At 45.4% G+C, this 18,709-nt stretch overlaps 1 protein-coding gene across 2 annotated transcripts in view; it reads right to left on the minus strand.

Annotated features, from left to right (window-relative positions):
• The window catches only part of EHMT2 (euchromatic histone lysine methyltransferase 2), a 48,232-nt gene that overhangs the window by 10,942 nt on the left and 18,581 nt on the right, over positions 1-18,709 (minus strand). For both annotated transcript variants that reach the window (XR_014491605.1, XM_083355633.1), the window contains exons 10-22: positions 18,433-18,534; positions 16,213-16,358; positions 15,587-15,730; positions 12,445-12,674; positions 8,874-9,065; positions 8,546-8,628; positions 8,160-8,266; positions 6,441-6,563; positions 4,952-5,053; positions 4,087-4,191; positions 3,275-3,429; positions 3,007-3,174; positions 1,417-1,561 (exon numbers count right to left, since the gene is read on the minus strand). Coding sequence is in view for 1 of the 2 variants with exons in the window: in XM_083355633.1 (XP_083211759.1) it covers positions 1,417-1,561; positions 3,007-3,174; positions 3,275-3,429; positions 4,087-4,191; positions 4,952-5,053; positions 6,441-6,563; positions 8,160-8,266; positions 8,546-8,628; positions 8,874-9,065; positions 12,445-12,674; positions 15,587-15,730; positions 16,213-16,358; positions 18,433-18,534 (1,802 nt within the window). In the remaining variant the exon portion in view is untranslated. The remainder of the gene's footprint in view (positions 1-1,416; positions 1,562-3,006; positions 3,175-3,274; positions 3,430-4,086; positions 4,192-4,951; positions 5,054-6,440; positions 6,564-8,159; positions 8,267-8,545; positions 8,629-8,873; positions 9,066-12,444; positions 12,675-15,586; positions 15,731-16,212; positions 16,359-18,432; positions 18,535-18,709) is intronic.

Below are 18,709 nucleotides of genomic sequence, written 5' to 3' on the forward strand. Positions count from 1 at the left end.
GCTTCTCTGTGAAGGAGTTGGGCGGTTAAGATGTTTAATATCTAAATAAATATATTTTACATTTTCACTCTTTTTCTTACACTTTTTTAATTGTTAAGCTAACGGAATATTTCTGAAAGTCCAAATTTCACAAGAGCTCAACTCAGTCCTCTGGTAAGGTTTGGGCTATCCTATAAGCCATTGTTATTATGCTTACCTCTTAAGAATCTTAATCAAAACTAAAATTGATACTTAAATCAAATGATTTGATTGGGAATGTTGGCAACGCTAGGTAAAGACATTGCAGGTGTGGAGTCCTTGGTGTTGTCTAGTTGTTTGCTTGAAGGCATTACCTGACTCGATAACATCATCAGTGCTACTGTGAGTGAGGTTTGCTCTCTGTTTAGACACAGTAGCTTGCTCAGGCCAGTGTTAGTGGAAGTGTGGTTTTCTCCTTAGTTATTCCTTAATTAAAGTGCTGTTTTGTTCTTGATTATTTGTCTGGTATTAATCCCTGTTTATCTGGTGATGGTTGCTGGAGAGGATGCCTTCTGGTCTTTTTTTTTTCCTTCTTAGCTTTTTTATTATCTCTTTTGATGATGTTAGGGCAACGCAGTGGCTCAGCGGTTAAGATGCTGGGCTTGTTGGCTGGAAAGCCGGCAGCCCAGGTTCAAGACCCGAGTGCCACATGATGGGGCGAGCTCCTGTCCTCGCCCCAGCTCCTGCCAACCTAGCAGTCAAAAGCATGCAAATGCGAGTAGATAAATAGGCACCACTTTGACGGGAAGGTAACAGCACTCCATAACATCATGCTGACCACATGACCAGGGAAACGTCTTCAGACAGTGCTGGCTCAATGGCCTTGAAATGGAGATGAGCACCGCCCCCTATAGTCGGCATCTGCAGTTCCCAGTCACAGGGCTTTCCAGAAGGTCTGTGCAGCCAACAGAGCTATGGATTGAATCCATAGCTTGATTCTGCAAGACCTCAGCAGCCGAACACCAAACTATGGCTTGAATCCATAGCTCGGTACTCGGCTGCTTAGGCCTTCTGGAAAGGCCTGACTGCAAAATGCAGGCCAGAATGCAGCTGCAGAACTTTGTCCCCAGAAGAAGTGGACCGGCTGGGTGGGGCTGTCGGTGCCAGAGGTGAGGTAAGGCCTACCTTAAAAATAAGACCTGGTGCCTCTTTTGGAGGAAACAAAAAAAAAAAAGACCCAGTCTTATTTTGGGGGAAACATGGTAGGAGTCAGCTCAGAGACCTTTTGTCTTGCAAAGCATCTGCTCTCCCACCATGCCATGGTCCCCCCACCTACCCACCCCAGGCTAAAATAACTGTCCAGAGCCAGGCTGTATTTCTTGCCTTTGACTTCTCTGCTTTCCCCTCTGCTGGTCGTGCCTAGGAGCTCTGTTGCTTTGGGTTGGATCAAAAGGATACCTGTAAGTGGGTGATATTGCGATCGATGTTCATGGTGGAGGTCTCACAGTTTTCGGAGATGTACTTGTAGTCATCTGGGCAGGGTTCATCATCCACAGAGTTGACACAGGGGATGGGCACATTTTCGTAGCCCCGAGCCACATCCCTGGTTAAAGAAAGAGGGCAGAACCTAAGATGGAAGCTACTTTTAAGTGGCAGTTTTTAAGCACACCGCCCTGTTTTAACAGCTTTTGCTTCCACTTCTATCTTGTTAAATGATATTCCATCCTGCTTAAAAGAGGATGATTGCTGGATTCTCTAAGTCTCAGTCATTTTATTTTATTTTATTTCTCACAGATTATTCTCTTTACTGTGCTGTATTTTCTTTATCTGTTGCGTACCACAGGAAAAACAAATAATAGAATCTTAGCGTTGGAAAATACCCTCCGCCTTGTGTAGGAATTCTCATACCCTCCAGACAAAATGGCTGCCCAACCTTTTCTTGAACATCTACAGTGATGGCGCTCCGAGAGCTTCAAGAGACGGGCTTAAGCTTCCATTGCTTAACAGGTCTCAGGAAATTCCTCCTTAGGTCACATTTCACTCTCTCTACTAGTAGTCCCTGCTTAACAACTGCCTCATTTAGTGACCATTTGCAATTACCACAGTAAATGAAACAATAATTTTGCAACCAGTCCTCACACGTATGACCTTCACAGGTGTGTAGAGGAAAGCTGGAGTAAAATTATAAGTACTGCTTCGCTTAACAAGGGATCTGCTGATCCAAATTGTGCTTGCTAAATGAAGACTATCTCCATTAAGCTTTCACCCAGGTTTTTTTTTTTGCTTACTCTCAGGTGCTATGCAGAATAAATCCAAATCGCTGTTAAATGTCAGGTATCCAGTTCATCTCCCCCTCCTGATAAACTGCATCTGTTTGCTTAAGTGCTTCCACCGCTGCTAAGTGCCACTTGATAGATTTCCTACTTTGTTAAATTGTCTTAAATACAGGTAGTCCTCGACTTATGACGATTGAGCCCCAAATTTCTGTTGCTAAGTGAGACAGTCATTGTGAGTTTTGCCCCATTTTATGACTTTTCTTGTTAAGTGAATCAATTAGTAACACTGTTGTTAACTGGATTTGGCTTCCAAAATTGACTTTTGTCTGTCAGATCTCAAAAAGTGATGACACGACTCTGGGACACTACAACCATCGTAAATATGAATCAGTTGCCAAGCATGCAAATTTTGATCACATCAACCTTGGGGACGGTGCAACGGTAATGTGTAAAAAAAGGTCAAAAATCACTTTTTTTCCAGTGCTGTTGTAACTTTGAACGGTCACTAAATGAGTGGTTGTAAATCAGGGACCACCTGCTCTATTTCCTAACTTTTTAATACTCCATCCGAGCCTCCTCTTCACTTGCTCCAAATTATAATCTCCTTAGTGAAGCTCCGTGTACAGATTTATGCAGCTCTTGGCCCCGCCCTAAAGCAGAAGCCCCTCCTACCGGAATCACGTGCCCGAACACATGACAAGCACTCGAAAAATGAAACTGAAACCCAGCCAGACGTGCATTGCATGCATCGGGTTCCACCTGACCCCCTTACCTGCTGATGATGCGCTCCGTGCGCACCGAACGGTTAAGGATGCCTTGGCGGATCTTGCGATTGAGTTGAAGGGCAAACCAAACATCCGAGTTCTCCAAGGTCAGGTCCACCGGCAAATCCCCCTCCTTGTTCCGTATTTCAGTGTCGGCTCCTCTTGAGAGGAACAAGCTATGCGAGAAAGAAGACGTAGTCGATTAGCGCAAAGGCCTCCCGCCATCTTGCAATGTTAGGATCCCAAACAGAAACGTCCCAGCTGCCTGTTGCTTACAGGACACAATCGTGGTAGCTCTCCCGGGCAGCTATATGCAGAGGCGTGTCTCCGTGGAAATTGACCGCATGGAGATCACACTGGGCATTTAGTAAGACTTCTGCAATCTCCGCACTTCCGGTGAAGGAGGCCCAGTGCAAACAGATGTTCTCTTCCTGGATGGAAGAAGAGGAAGGTGTTAAAAGAAAAGTGACAGGCGACAGGCTGGGAGTCCAAACTTCCGCATGTTCCCTTGTAGAGGACCGTAAAGATCTGCAGATCTGCTCTCTTCTATCACTCTCAGCAGTAGCCATAGGAGGGATCCAAAAAGTCAAGATGGCCATCCTGACTAGCAGGCCCAAAGCCTGAATGTCCATCAATGTTGCATGCGTGTACAAAGAAATGAAACTTCAATGGCACTGCCATGTCTACCATGTGACTCCTTTTACTCACCTTCCCGCCCCCCTAGCAGTGTTAAAACTTTCCTAACTGCAAGGATTTTCTTTTAAAGCGAGGGCCCAACAGCAACGGGGTGGCCTAACCCAGGGATCTCCAATCTTGGCAACTTTAAGACTGGTGGACCAACCATGGTTGGCTGGGAAATTCTGGGAATTGAAGTCCACAAGTCTTAAAGTTGCCAAGGTGGGAGACTCCTGAATTAACCAACCTTGTCCATTCTGTTATGCAGATAAATCCAACCAGAGATTCCCCCCCCATTCCGCCCCCTTCAACTCAGGCTACAGTTCTGGCTCCTGGGAACAAATCTCACTCATTTCTGTTTTATATCAATTTCGCGAGCCTGATGCTTCCCCAGGAAACCCAAACTCACGTACGTTGTCAGTCAAAGTGACGTCAGCTCCTCGGGTGAGCAACATACGGATCACCTCAATGTGCTTATGCTCGGCAGCCCAGATAATGGGGGTCCAACCTCCATTATCCTAAACAAGGAACAGGAAGAACAAGCGCTGTGTGAAGGCCCAGTGTTGTGGCCCCGACCCCCGAGCCTGTCCTACCCGAGGAAGAGGACTCTGAGGATGATGGGGAGGAACTGGCAAGGCCTCCCTCTTCGGGACCCTCCCCTCTGGCAAGGCCTCCGTCTCTATCTGAAGGCCGACAGGAGCAGCCTGTGATTAGCCAGGCTGGGAGTGAGCCAGAGCAGCTGCAGCAGATGGAGAGCAGCAGAGATGAATCATGGCTAGATCCCCGAGAACGGCGCAGAGCCAAGCGTGTACAGCAGCATAGGAAGAGTAGGAGGGTCAGGGATTAGCTGAGTCACTGAGCCACACCCCACAAGGTACAAAAGGGGGTGTGGCTGCTCTCAGGACTTTGTGATGAACAATAATTTAATCCACTTCTGGTCACATCTTTGGAATTCTGTCGGATTTACTACCTGTTTGAAACCTTGGCCTGAATTCTTGACAACGCTTTGTACTTTCATTTCTGGACTGTTTGCTTGTTTGCTTGTGTTTGGAAGTTATCTCATTTTAACGAGTCTATTTTGGCTGACTGTTTGTATTTTGCTGCCAAGGCCTTATCAGAAGGGAATTACTAAAGCCTGAGGCATTAACCCTTGCTAGTCGTGCCTGCTTGTCTGTCTGTTTGTACCCCGGGAGGAGGGGGGAACAGAACACCCAGGGAGAGCTGGGTGAAGCTGGTAGCCACCATCAGCACCCAAGGGGAACCAGCCTCTCCACTTACCTGGGCATTGACATCCACCTGTCCCGTGGAAAGGAGCAAGCTGACCATCTCCACATTTCCATTCTTGGCAGCATGATGAAGACAGGTGGATCCATCATCCTCCTTTGGGCAGTAACATCGGGAAGAATGAAGTAGCATTAGTTGCATGTAAGCACTTCCTCTCCCCGTGGTGATGCCCTCCCTCCTTTTATCATTCTCACAAAACAGTGATGGAATCCTGAACTTTAGTCCCGTAAGAAGAGACCTCAAACTCTGGATTCGTGCATTACACTAGGCTTTGTGTGATTTTTTTAAAAAATTTTTTTGGCTTTAGCTCAGGGACTTTTATAAACCCAGTCAATATGGTTTGTACACAACGGCTTAGTATTATGTGTAACCCAGGCCACTCTGATAGGCTCAACAAACCATGGTTAAAACAAACCATGCTTAATATAAAAGTTTAACCCCGTCACTGAGTTATTCTATTAAACCAGCTGGAACTAGCACTGTTAATCAAGGTTGTTGGAAATGTGTGATCTGTTACGGAAAAGGTAGTACTTTCTACCAAAGGATGTACCAATATATATGTTACTAGGGCAGAAATCCTGTGATATCTTACAATAATATACTGAATTGTTTATTTCAGTATTTCTCAACCTTGGCAATTTTAAGAGGTGTGGACTTCAACTCCCATGCTGGCTGGGGAATTCTGCACGTTGCAGTCCACATGTCTTAAAGATTGAGAAACACCGATTTAAAAGGTTGACTCAGCCTTCCATCCTTCCACGGTAGGTAAAATGAGGACCCAGATTGTTGGGGGCAATAAGCTGACTTTGTAATAATGCCGCTTGGGGTATGTGTGAAAGCCCTAAGAAGCAGGCATATACATAGAATGAAGGCTACTGCTAAGCTTGTAAGCCGCCCTGAGTCTTCGGAGAAGGGCGGGATATAAATGGAATTAAAATAAATAAAATAAATAAATAAATAAATTATCGAAGTTTCAGTGGGTGAACTAGTGATTATTGATAAATATAAAATATCAGACAGTTTTTTTCTTTTTCTTTCTTAGTTTCCATGTTTAAATTTCTTAAGATGAAATACTATTTTGTCATTAAAAAAAGTTTGTTTTGTTTTTTTAAAAAAACACTGTTGATGTTGAATGTCAGGTTTTTGAGGAGAAATTGCTCCAACAGAGAGTTGAGCCGGTTAAGCACACGTATTTGTTTCTCCACTGAACTATGATGGCGAAGAAATGCTACGATTAGGCCCTTGGTATATATTATTTAGAAGAGTCTCACCCTTTTAAAAGCAGCAAGGCACACAGAAATGAAACCACTGTGTACCAAAATAACTCAACCCTTGTCATATATCTATATCTATTAAAGGGACAGGACTGTTGGAAAAGAAACAAAAGCCACACCGACTCCATTTAAGAAATACAGTATCTCTACCCCACTCCCTTCCACACAGCAATCCTTACACCAAAAGAATAAGTCTTTTATCTCCTGACCTTTGTGTACACACAACCACCCCTCTTGACCAAGTAATGTGCTAATTCCACGTGGTTGTTTGCAACCGCTTCCATTAAAGGGGTTCGACGCAACTTGTCCACCGTATTTATGTTGGCTCCAGCCTGCCAGAGAAAATATACATGATTTATTACTAGTTGACTTGTTTACACGTTTAACTGATATACATTATAGGTAGTACCGGTTTAGTGACTGTCTCCGATAGCCCCAGTTTGCAATGACCAGGTTAAGAAAAAGTAGTTTTGCCACCAGTATTTAGGACAGGGGTCTTCAAACTAAGCCCTTTTATGACTCGTGGATTTCAACTCCCAGAATTCCTCAGCCAGGCACGCTGGCTGAGGAATTCTGGGAGTTGAAGTCCACGAGTCATAAAAGGGCGGAGTTTAAAGACACCCACTCCGATTTAAGACAACAAAAACCTTCAATGTGGAACAGATTAATGTGTGGTCAGTTTCAGCAGCAGCTGGGAAACTGCCAGGAGGCTTCTAATCAACTAATTAAGATTTCAGAGCTGAGCTTGTTAATTAGCCCTTTTTAGGAAAGGGCTGGGCTGCGTACAAAAGTAACTCAGGAAGAGAACACTTGTTTAAGTGGAGGGGGGGACCCCCAAACAAAACAGAACAGGGCACCAAACAAGAGAACTTTTATTTGAATGAGACTCTAGTACTACTAGCAACCTTTGCAGCATCTTTGTCACCCTCTTTGTCACTAGTTTGCTTACTGACTGTGTCAGCCACTGGTATAGGGCAGAGGTAGGCACCCTTGGCTCTTTTGTGACTCGTGGACTTCAACTCCCAGAATTTCCGAGCCAGCATGGCCAGCTCAGGAATTCTGGGAGTTGAAGTTCACGAGTCACAAAAGAGCCAAGGTTGCCTACCCCTGGTATAGGGTTTCCTGCCCGAGCAAGGGGTTGGACTAGATGACCTCCAAGGTCCCTTCCAACTTCATCATCATCATCATCATCATCATCATCATCATCATTATTATTTAACAATTGCAATCGCTCAGCAAGGACTACTCTATGCCAATTTCAACCAACTGACTAAAGAGCAGCTTAATACAGCCATATTTTGAGATATTGACTAGCCAACAGCTCTTCTCTCTCTCTCAGCAAACCCAGAACTGTGTATTTTCCTCTTCAACCTTTTCATCCCTCCCTCTTTCAGAAGCCTCCTTAAAGTGTAAAATTGTGCCTGTCGAGCACAGCTGTAGCCATGGGGGCAAAGATACGTATATTCAAATCTACGTGTGGCTTACTGAGGATCTGAGCTGCCCTTACTCAAAGTGGGCTACAGAATTTCCAAAAAGCAGCGAATCCGTGCTGCGTATTTTATAGATTAGAATACTATAACTGGAAAAAGTGTATGTGATGATCTAAGACAGGGGTGTCAAACTGGCAGCCCGTGGGCCAGATGCGTCACACACAGGCCACACCCACCCCGGCTCTGCAAAGGCAAAAAAACCCCCGTCACAATATGTCCCATGACACAATCGAATCTGACACCCGTGATCCCAGGAGATATTTCTTTTTACTCTCAATTTTGCCTGCAATCTGTAAACTACTGAATGGGGAAAGATGCTTGTTTACGTCTTGATCAAACCCAGGACATATGAAGGAAAGAGGAAACCCAGTGGAGCCCAGAGGCCCAGGTTCATACACACACACACACACACACACACACACAAACACACACACAAACCTGCAGCAAAACATGGCAGATTTCCATGTAGCCCTTCTGTGCTGCAGCATGCAGTGGGAAACGCTTGCTTTGTTGTTCGGTCTGGAAATTGGGGTCTAAGCTGTCTACTGGGAAAAAAAAGAGAGATGATGAATGGCAATGAAAGAGAATAAACGATGGCCCCAATTGGCTAGATTCATGAAAATAAAATGGTAAATTTTAACCCCATAAGGAAGCACTGAAAGAAAACTCTCTTTCACAAACTGTTGATGGCTGGCTCAGGAATTCTGGGAGTTGAAGTCCAGACATCTTATAGTTACTAAGGTTGAAAAACACGGCTATAGAGGTACCCAATGGGATGCCCTTTTCCTAGCGCTGGCCTTGCAAGTAGACCACGGACAACTTACACAACATCAGGACCACTTTCTGGAGTTCCCCTTGCTTAACGGAGAGGTAGAGCTGACGCGGATGGAATCGCAGCTTCTTGCGCCTGGGAGCGATAGAGGAGAGAAATCAAAGAGTGTCAGGCAAATGAAATTTGGAGAAAAGGGCCAACTGTGGAAGGCAAGCGACAGGGCAGAAGGGGGAGATTGTGGCAACTCAGCACCCCGTAAGAGCTCTCGCGCCCTGCTTCGTGGCCAAGGTCTGACCTCTGCTATCAAACAACAAATGTTTGCTGGAATAATGCTAATGATTATATCAAGGCAGAGAGGGCGAGAATAGCGGTTTGCTTACCTTTCGGATTCCTGTACCACCAGGGCTCGCTCTAGCTGCTCCCGTCCAGCCCCCGGGGGCAATCCTTGTGCTGAAAGCACAGCCCCGTTAGGAAGAGTCAGCCGTGGTCCAGCGCTATCAATGCCTGGGCCGCCGAAGCCCACCGTATCGTCTGGTGGGTGTTCAACACTTGAGCCCCCACGCATCCGAGCACTGAGGGAAGGCCGAACAGATCGGGAAGACACCAAGTTAAGAAATCATAATGTTGTAATACAACTTACGAACACGACTGAGCCCCAAAATTTTCGGTTAAGCGAGACAGTTAAGCGGGTTTTACCCCATTTTATGACTTTTCTCGCCACCGTTAAGTGAATCACCGCAGTTGTTAAGTTGGTAACACGGTTGGGTTTTTTTTTAAAATTGAAATTTTTTTATTAAATGTAGATTTAAAAACAAAAGTGGACATGATTCAACTCCCCTGGCTACAACACTGCTCTTAGTATTACCTCACGTTACAGAAAGAAAAACAAGAAACTTAAAATACATTCTATGACAGGACAGAGTATAACAAAATGTACATATAACATCTGTAAATTTTCTGGTAAACTGTCTTTCGGTCGTCAACGTTGTATTTACATATCTTTCAGTTGTGCTAATAAGAAGTCCTGACGTTATCAACTAATCAATCGATAGTCATCTCAGCGATCCTCCTTATCTCTAACCAATCGTACAAATTTTGCCAAATTTCATAATACTCTGTTTCAGTCTTATTTTTGATATCTAGGGTTAACTTGTCCATTTTGGCACAGGATAAAACTTTAGCTATTATTTCTTCTTCGGTGGGTGTTTCCTTTCTTTTCCATTTTTGGGCACAGGCCAATCTTGCTGCGGTTAAAATATGCAATAGTAAGTAGAAAGATGCTTTGCTAAGTTTACCATTAATAATCCCTAGTAAGGAGGTTTCTGGTTTTAAATCAATTTTACGACTTTTCTCGCCACCGTTCTTAAGTGAATCGCCGCAGTTGTTAAGTTGGTTAACACGGTTGTTAAGTGAATCTGGTTTCCCCCATTGACTGTGCTTGTCAGAAAGGGGGGAATCACGTGACCTCAGGACGCTGCAACCGTCATAAGCACGAGCCAATTGCCGAGAGTCCGAATTTTGATCATGGGACCAGGGGGATGGTGCAACGGTCCTAAGTATGGAAAAAGGCCGTAAGTCAACTTTATTTTCAGTTGTACTTTGAACCGTCACTAAATGAATGGTTGTTAAGTCGAGGACCACCTGCAGGTGGTGGACTCTTCAGCTAGAGCAGGGGTGTCAAACTGCCAGCCCGCGGGCCGGATGTGTCATCTGGAAGCTGCGCCCACTCCATTGCCGGCAATGGCAAAACTGGTTCGATTACGTTGCGTGACGTCACGGGTTTGACATGTCTGAGCTAGAGCGTGAAGAGTGAGGAGATTGCAGGTGAACTTGGAATCCCTGCAGCCGTGGAAGTGACAGATATCTCTCTCCCTAAAATCTCTGAAGCCTGTATCTAGCTGTTCCCAAGAGAATGCAGTCAGTCTGGCAAAATTCTTGCAAATAAGCAAGCAACAATAAAAGAGAGGCAACTCTGATCAGGTCACAGTGTCGTTCTGTTTCCTTGTGCCTGACACTAACGTTCGTGTTCTCCGTTGTGTCGTGACAATACACAGTTCATCTTTTTTGTGTCATCACAAGTTTTTGTTTTTTTTAAAAATCCCATTTATATCCCGCCCTTCTCCGAAGACTCAGGGCGGCTTACAATTTAAAGCACAAACCAATGTGCTTAGCAATAGCCTTCATTCTATGTATATGCCTGCTTATTAGGGCTTTCGGCCCCATCTCAAGCGGCATTATTACAAAGTCAGCTTAATTGCCCCCAACAATCTGGGTCCTCATTTTACCTACCTGGGAAGGATGGAAGGCTGAGTCAACCTTGAGCCTGGTGGGATGCGAACCTGCACTAATTGCAGGCAGCTGGTGTTACTTAAGGAGGCATTAGCCCACTGCTCCACCAAACGTTGTACCAGCTGCCTGTGCAAATAACACACTGATGTAAAGAAGAATACAAAAATGGCCTTGTGGCAACCCGTTAGAAAAAAAAACACCCATGAACTTAAGTCTAAAAAATCAGGAAAATGTGTGAGAGAGAAAAAAAAAACACCTCAAGATGGTCCCGCCTTGACTTTCTTTGGTATAAGACAGGGGTAGGCAACCTCGGCTCTTTTATGACTCATGGACTTCAACTCCCAGAATTCCTGAGTCAGCATAGCTGACTCTTATAGCCCTGGTATAAGAGGAAAGAAAGGAGAAACACTGGCAGGTTTCAAGATTCTCTGATGATAGCCTAGATCACAGGTCTGCAACCCGCGGCTCCGGAGCCGCATGCGGCTCTTTCAGCTGTCTCCTGCGGCTCCCAGTCCTCTGCCATGTGCAGTCCCCCCCCAAAAAGTGGAACTAAAAAATTTCAACCAATCAATTCAAATATGCAGGGTAGGTGCATATCTCGCCTTGGCTCCACTCTTCAGTCAAACCCTGTTCTGCGCAAGTGCGCATGTATGCGCATGCGCAGACATTTTTTGCGGCTCCCAGTTTTTCCTTTTGTGAGGGAACCGGTTCCGAGTGGCTCTTTCACTGTTTCAGGTTGCTGACCCCTGGCCTAGATCGTGTGTTGCTCAACCTCAACAAGTTTAAGAGGTGTAGACTCCAGCAGCCTGGCTGGAGAATTCTGGGAATTGAAGTTCACACCTATTCAGCCTGCTAGGCTGAGAAACCCTGGCCTAGAAAATTGTCTTGGGGATCTTTTCTCCTGACCTGGCCTACTTCAGAGGGCTGACATGATGTCACTGGGAAGAAAGAGTGAGGCTGAAGACCTCTGGAAGCATGTGTGTATGTATTTGTGGGGAACGGTGGAATGGAGGATCAAATTTATGCTCTGCTCAAATGTGGCCCTTTTGCTGCCTGTGAGTTCTAGAAGTGTACCTTTTCTTTTACTGGGATTTAGAGATAGAAAAGGAGAAACTGCTTTCTCCACAGGCAGTGCCAAAGTTGGAAGATTTCAAAGATTCGGTCAATTAGTGTGTCCTTAGGAGGAGGAGGTATGCACAGAGCCTGTAAATCAGACATGTCACACTCACGACATCACGTGACGTCACACAATGTATCGGGATGGTTTTGCCATTGCCGGCAATGGGGCGGGCACGGCTTCTGGATAATGCATCCGGCGCGCGGGCCGGCAGTTTGACACCCCTGCTGTAGATTGTCTACTTGTTTTACAGCAGAGGTGGAGAACTATGGCCCCTTTACGAGTTGTGGACTTCAACTCCCAGAATTCCTGAGCTAGCATGACTCAGCATGAGTCAACATGGTTGGCTCAGGAATTCTGGGAGTTGAAGTCCACAAGTCATAAAAGGGCGATAGTTCCCCACCCGTTTTAACAGCTTGAGAGCGATACTGAAGACGACCTTTGGCATTAACTAAAAAGATTCCATTTATAAAGAAAAAAATACACATCCTTTTATTTTCTGAAAACCCAGGAATTCAGATCCCTGCCAGATGCAGCCTACTGACCTGGGTTGAGTGGTGTCAGCACGGCCGGTGGACTCGGGAGCGACTTGGCCATGTGACAATGGGATGGGGACAGGCGTGGAGGTGTCCGCCTTGGCTATGGTGATCTCCTGGGCCTCTGAAGCATCTTCTCCACAATGTGGACAGAAGATCATACCATTAAGTTGGGAAACGCAGGCCTTGTGGAAGCGGTGAGCAACACGGAAGTCCGGGTGGCACTCCAAAAACGTACCCTGAGAGAAAGGAAAACAGCTGTCAGGGATCTGATGGTCCCACCACACCTTATGTATATTCGTGTTCAGCAACAATTCCTAGGATTCCTCCACTGGCCGAACTCATAAAGACTGATGGGGATTGTAGTCCCAAAGGTGCTTTTTTCACGAGGCAACTGGACTTTCTTGTTTTTCTTCAAGAAAAACGTTTCGCTTCTCATCCAAAAAGCTTCTTCAGCTCTGACTGGATGGTGGGGAATGGAAGGGTTTATATATTTTTAACTACAGTGAAGATTTCTACAGAAAAAAGCATGGCTGCGCCATGGGCTCACCTGTGTCCCGCATCGTGGCCAATGTCTACATGGAAGAGATAGAAACCAAAGCCCTAAATAATAATAATAATAATAATAATAATAATAATAATAATAATAATAATAATAATAATAATAATAATAATAATAACAATGAGGAGGAGGAGGAGGAGGAGGAGGAGAAGGAGAAGGAGAAGGAGAAGGAGAAGAAGAAGAAGAAGAAGAAGAAGAAGAAGAAGAAGAAGAAGAAGAAGAAGAAGAAGAAGAAGAAGAAGAAGAAGAAGTAGTTGAAGTTGGAAAGGGACCTTGGAGGTCATCTAGTCCAACCCCCCTGCTCAGGCAGGAAACCCTATACCATTTCAGACAAATGGCTGGCCAGTCTCTTCTTAAAAACTTCCAGAATTCCTTCACAGGAATCCAACCCACTCACTGGTATAAGTATGTGGATGATATTTGGGTCACGATCAAAATGTAGGAATTGGAAGCATTCACCCAACATATCAACTCGGTGGACAGATACATCAAATCCACACGTGAAGATGTTAAGGAAAATAGTCTAGCTTTCCTGGACTGTGCAGTATACATTAAGGAAGGCAGAAGCCCTAACATTGAAACTTACAGAAAACCCACATGGAGATCAATATTTACATTTTGATTCTCACCACCCACTGAAGCACAAAAGCTGAAGCCCGGCCTACCATCAAGGAAGCCCTCAGAACTGGTGGCCTGAGTCCTTCAGGAAAGGGCGGTATACAAATCCAATAAAATAAATAAATAAATAAATAAATCTCAAGTGGGCCTTCATCAAATCTCAAAAAAGACCCAGCAGGAGCTCCTCCATAACAGAGAAAGAAGAAAACAATAAATGAAGCAACGTAGTCATTCCACACATTGCAGGAATATCAGAAAAGCTCAGACGGATCTTCAGCCAACACAACATGCGTGCACACTTCAAACCCGAGAAGGCACTGAGGCAGAAGCTAGTCCACCCCAAGGATAAAACACCCAGAAACAAACTGAGCAACGTGGTACATATGCGGTACAATGCAGTGAGCCAGGTGCAGATCTGTACGCTGGGGAAACAGAGCAACCACTTCATAAAGACATGGCACAACACAGGAGAACAAGCCCATCAGTACAAGATTCAGCAGCCCATCTGCATTAAAAAGACAACGGCCGCTCTTTTGAAGATAGCAAAGTCCACATTTTGGACAGAGAGGACCGCTGGTTTGAAAAAGGAAGTCAAAGAGGCCATCTATGTCAAAACTGAACAGCCCTCTCTTAACAGAGGGGGAGGGATACGACATCATCTATCATCCACTATCATCATCTATCATCATTATCATCTATCTCCACTTTTCAACAGTTCCAAGAAGGCCACACCTGGAATACTGCATCCAGTTTTGGTCACCACGATGTAAAAAAGATGTCGAGATTCTAGAAAGAGTACAGAGAAGAGCAACAAAGATGATTAGGGGACTGGAGGCTAAAACATATAGGGAACGGTTGCTGGAATTGGGTATGTGTAGTTTAATGAAGAGAAGAGTGAGGGGTGACATGATAGCAGTGTTCCAATATCTCAGGGGCTGCCACAAAGAAGAGGGAGCCAGGCTGTTCTCCAGAGCACCTGAGAGCAGGACAAGAAGCAATGGATGGAAACTAGTCAAGGAGAGAAGCAACCTAGAACTAAGGAGAAACTTCCTGACAGTTAGAACAACTAACCAGTGGAACAACCTGCCTCCAGAAGTGGTGAATGCTCCAACACTGGAAGTTTTTAAGAAGAGACTGGCCAGCCACTTGTCTGAAATGGTATAGGGTTTCCTGCCTGAGCAGGGGGTTGGACTAGATGACCTCCAAGGTCCCTTCCAACTACTTCTTCTTCTTCTTCTTCTTCTTCTTCTTCTTCTTCTTCTTCTTCTTCTTCTTCTTCTTCTTATTATTATTATTATTATTATTATTATTATTATTATTATTATTATTATTCACATTTGCACTACTCAGGGGACCCTGAGGACACAGGTACACCTCCAAATGGCCTCAATGACTCTCTAAAAGAATGCAAATGACCAGCTGTCTGCAAGGAATATAAATCCTTCCCTCCCCCAACATCCAGTCAGAGCTGAAGAAGCTTCTTGGATGAGAAGCAAAACATCTTCAAAGAAAAACAAGAAAGTGAAAAAAGCACCTCTGGGACAACTATGAGCTGGATGACTGAGAATCTCCATAGACATGATGAGAATTGTCGTTTCCCAACATTTGAAAGGTTACTGGGTAAGCCATCATTGGAGTTGACAACCAGGCTTGCTAGAAGTAGTAGAACTGAAAATCCGGGAAGAACAAGATATAAAAACCCAACCTTTGCCGCTAGCAAGCAGCCAAATTCCCCAGGATGAGCAGGCCTTAGGAGACGTAACTGAAGCCTGGTCCTCTCTACTTTCCTGACCAACCTGGCCAGGCTTTCTTCTAATTGACCTCGAGGTCTTAGCTCAAAATGGCCACCAATGGATTCATTCAGGTAGACTCAGGACTGCGCTCTGCCCCTCAAATACCCCCAGAGGGTGGATGGTGACCCTCTCACCCCATTTTCAGGTCCCCACACGCCTGCCGATTTTCATTCCTCACCGCCGTGCAGAAGTAGCCACATCCAGGGCAGCAGTGATGCTTCACCATCCGGGCACGATGGGCTTCGCACAGGACCATGAGGGGAACCCGGCTGGAGGGACGCATCGTTTCTTGCTTCAAAATGCTACTGCTGCAGCCATTGAGCTGTAAAGGCAGAAAGGAGAAGCTGTCTCCACTTTTCTGTGGGCCAGGTCCCACTGAGGTAATTTATTAGGGTAATGTTTCAGTCTTGGTGACTTTAAGATGTGTGGACTTCTACTCCCAGAATTCCTCAGCCAGCCATGCTGGCTAAGGAATTCTGGGAGTTGAAGTCCACACATATTAAAGCCTCTTAAGATTGAGAAACCCTGCCTTGGGGGCTAAACTGTCTTTGTTTCAGATGGCAGAAAAGACCCATTTCATTCAGATGTCAAGTTTGCCATCTTCAGCTAAAACTGAATATCAAAGATCAGCTTAAAATTAGGTTGAGGACTACTTGCATTACCCAGAACCCTTATTAACATTATTTAGAAGCAACAGAGAGGCTGCAATGAATGTTTTGACTTAAAATCAATAGGGCAAAATGGAAAGTACTTAAATAAAGCCATCTGGAGCTTCTTCCTTCCAGACTCTCCATCCTTGCTTACCTCCCCGTCAGCACTCTCGGTTGCCATGCATTGATTTCCAGCCTGCTGGCTAAGCCGCTCAATGGTTGGGGCTTCCATGCGGCAGGAACATAACGGAAGTTCCTCAAAGCGTTCAGTTTCCAGCGAACTTGTTTCATTAGACACACCTGGGAAGGGGGAGAAGTAGATGAGGTGTCTCCTGAAAAGCCTACTTGTCAGCCATGCGGGTCCATGTTCTTTGCCCATCTAGGTCGAGCTCTATCAATTGGGCATCCCAAAGTTTATTAGATGCTCTAAATCGGGGTCTCCAACCTTTGCGACTTGTGGACTTCAACTCCCAGAATTCCTCAGACAGCCGTGATACGAGGACCATGATCCCAGCTGGCTGAGGAAATTCTGGGAGTTGAAGTCCACAAGTCGTAAAGTTGCCAAGGCTAGAGACCCCTGGTCTAAATCTTTAGACACCTGTGCCTTGAGTTTGAAGAGAAGATGGCAGCCTCTCCATGTACACACACTAATGCAACTGTTCTTCAACACTGGTAATTGGAGAGCTACTTCTACAACAGACCTGAGCATTTTATGCTCCCAGGGCTACATTTGGCCCTTTGCTGTCCCTGCCTGACCCACATGGATTGGTTTTGAAGGTGACTATTTTTCCCCCCAACTTTCAAAGGATGTGGGACCATAAGAAAGGCTGAGCGCCAAAGAATTGAAGCCTTTGAACTATGGTGCTGGAGAAGACTCCTGCGAGTCCCCTGGACTTCAAGGCGATCAAACCGGTCAGTCCTAGAGGAGATCAACCCTGACTGCTCTTTAGAAGGCCAGATCCTGAAGCTGAAACTCAAATACTTTGGCCACCTAATGAGAAGGAAGGACTCACTGGAGAAGAGCCTAATGCTGGGAAAGGTTGAGGGCAATAGAAGAAGGGGACGACAGAGAATGAGGTGGCTGGATGGAGTCACTGAAGCAGTAGGCGTGAGCTTAAAAGGACTCCAGAAGATGGTAGAGGACAGGAAGGCCTGGAGGAACATTGTCCATGGGGTCAGGATGGGTCGGACGCGACTTCACAACAACAATTTTTTTTCCATTTTACATATATACCTGCATGCATGCCTACACACTTTTGCACCTTATTGGTTCAGCCTTCCACAACTGTCCTGGTTTTTCATGTGGCCTCTCGGGAAAATTAATTGTTCTATAGCACATGAAGGCACCACATGAGCAATAGCATTTAGGCTTATATATTGCTCGCTAACATTTTACAGAACTTTCTGGGCAGTTTACAATGTAAGCATTATTTGCATATTGCCCCCAACCATCTTGGCCCTCATTTTACCAACCTTGGAAGGATGAGTCAATAGCACTAGCACTTAAGACTTATATACCACATCCCAGTGTTTTACGGCCTACTCTAAACGGTTTATAGCATTAACTTATTGCCCCTAACAACCTGGGTCCTCATCTTACTCGGAAGGATGGAAGGCTGAGTCCACCTTGAGCCCTGTCAGGATGAAACTCCATGCTGTGGGCAGAGTTTGCCTGCAATACTGCACTTTAGCCACTGCGCCACCCAAGCTCTTAGCTACACTAACTGAAGAGGTAGGGGTCAACCTACTGCTCTGGTTGCAACTTCCCATCTTCCAACTCTGGGGTCTTAAATCAACACCATCCTTCTCAACAACACCCCTTCCCTTGAGCTTCCAGACTCTGCTCAACTTATGGGTCCATGATAACCTTGAGTCACAAATGATCCAGGATGATTTGCTGCTGAGGTAGCAAATGCAGTGGAGGAAGCCCAAGTTGTAAAAAAAGAAAAGAAAATACAGCAATAAGATTATTTGGGAGAAGGAGGGCTTTTTTTGTCATAGAACGCTCAGAACGCAGTTCCGGCACCTTTTTTGGATGGAACGTTGTAGGGTAGGCAAGGCGGGTTGTATGAGATGTGTGAGTTCCGGCACCTTTTTCTTTTACAAAAAAAGCACTGGGGAGAAGGCAATGTTCAAAAGATATCCCTAGCCCACTCTCTTTCCTCTGGGTCTGATAGTCAGATATACCCATGATAGCTTTGCTTCGATAGTCAACGTTTCTCACCTGCATAGTACATTGAAAGTTGTGAACGAAGTTCCTCTTAAAAAAAAAAAGGAAAATAAATATGCTCAAAAGTACCCGCCCAAGGCAACACAGCTTGAATTATTGAACCCTGCTGCTCCAAAGGTAGAGGAAGGATGGGTGGACACACACCGGCATTGTTGGGGGACAGTGCCCCCTCGTTAGGCAGCTCCAGACAGCCAAGAGGCACCTCCGTATACTCGCTCTGGGTGGTTGATGGGCCCCCATTCAGACCTAAGGAAGGAAACAGAGAAAGGGAATGTCCCCGACCAGGAAAAGCACGTCCCAGATGCCTTTTGATTTCTTTTCATTAAATAATTCCTGTTTTGATGGACTTCCCTCTGGAGGTTGTGAATGAAACTAGCAGCCATTTCGGATTCTGTGACCTCCTAAATCAGGGGTAGGCAAC

Source organism: Vipera ursinii (genome assembly GCF_947247035.1).
Source record: "Vipera ursinii genome assembly, chromosome: 2".
Taxonomy (NCBI): Eukaryota; Metazoa; Chordata; class Lepidosauria; order Squamata; family Viperidae; genus Vipera; species Vipera ursinii.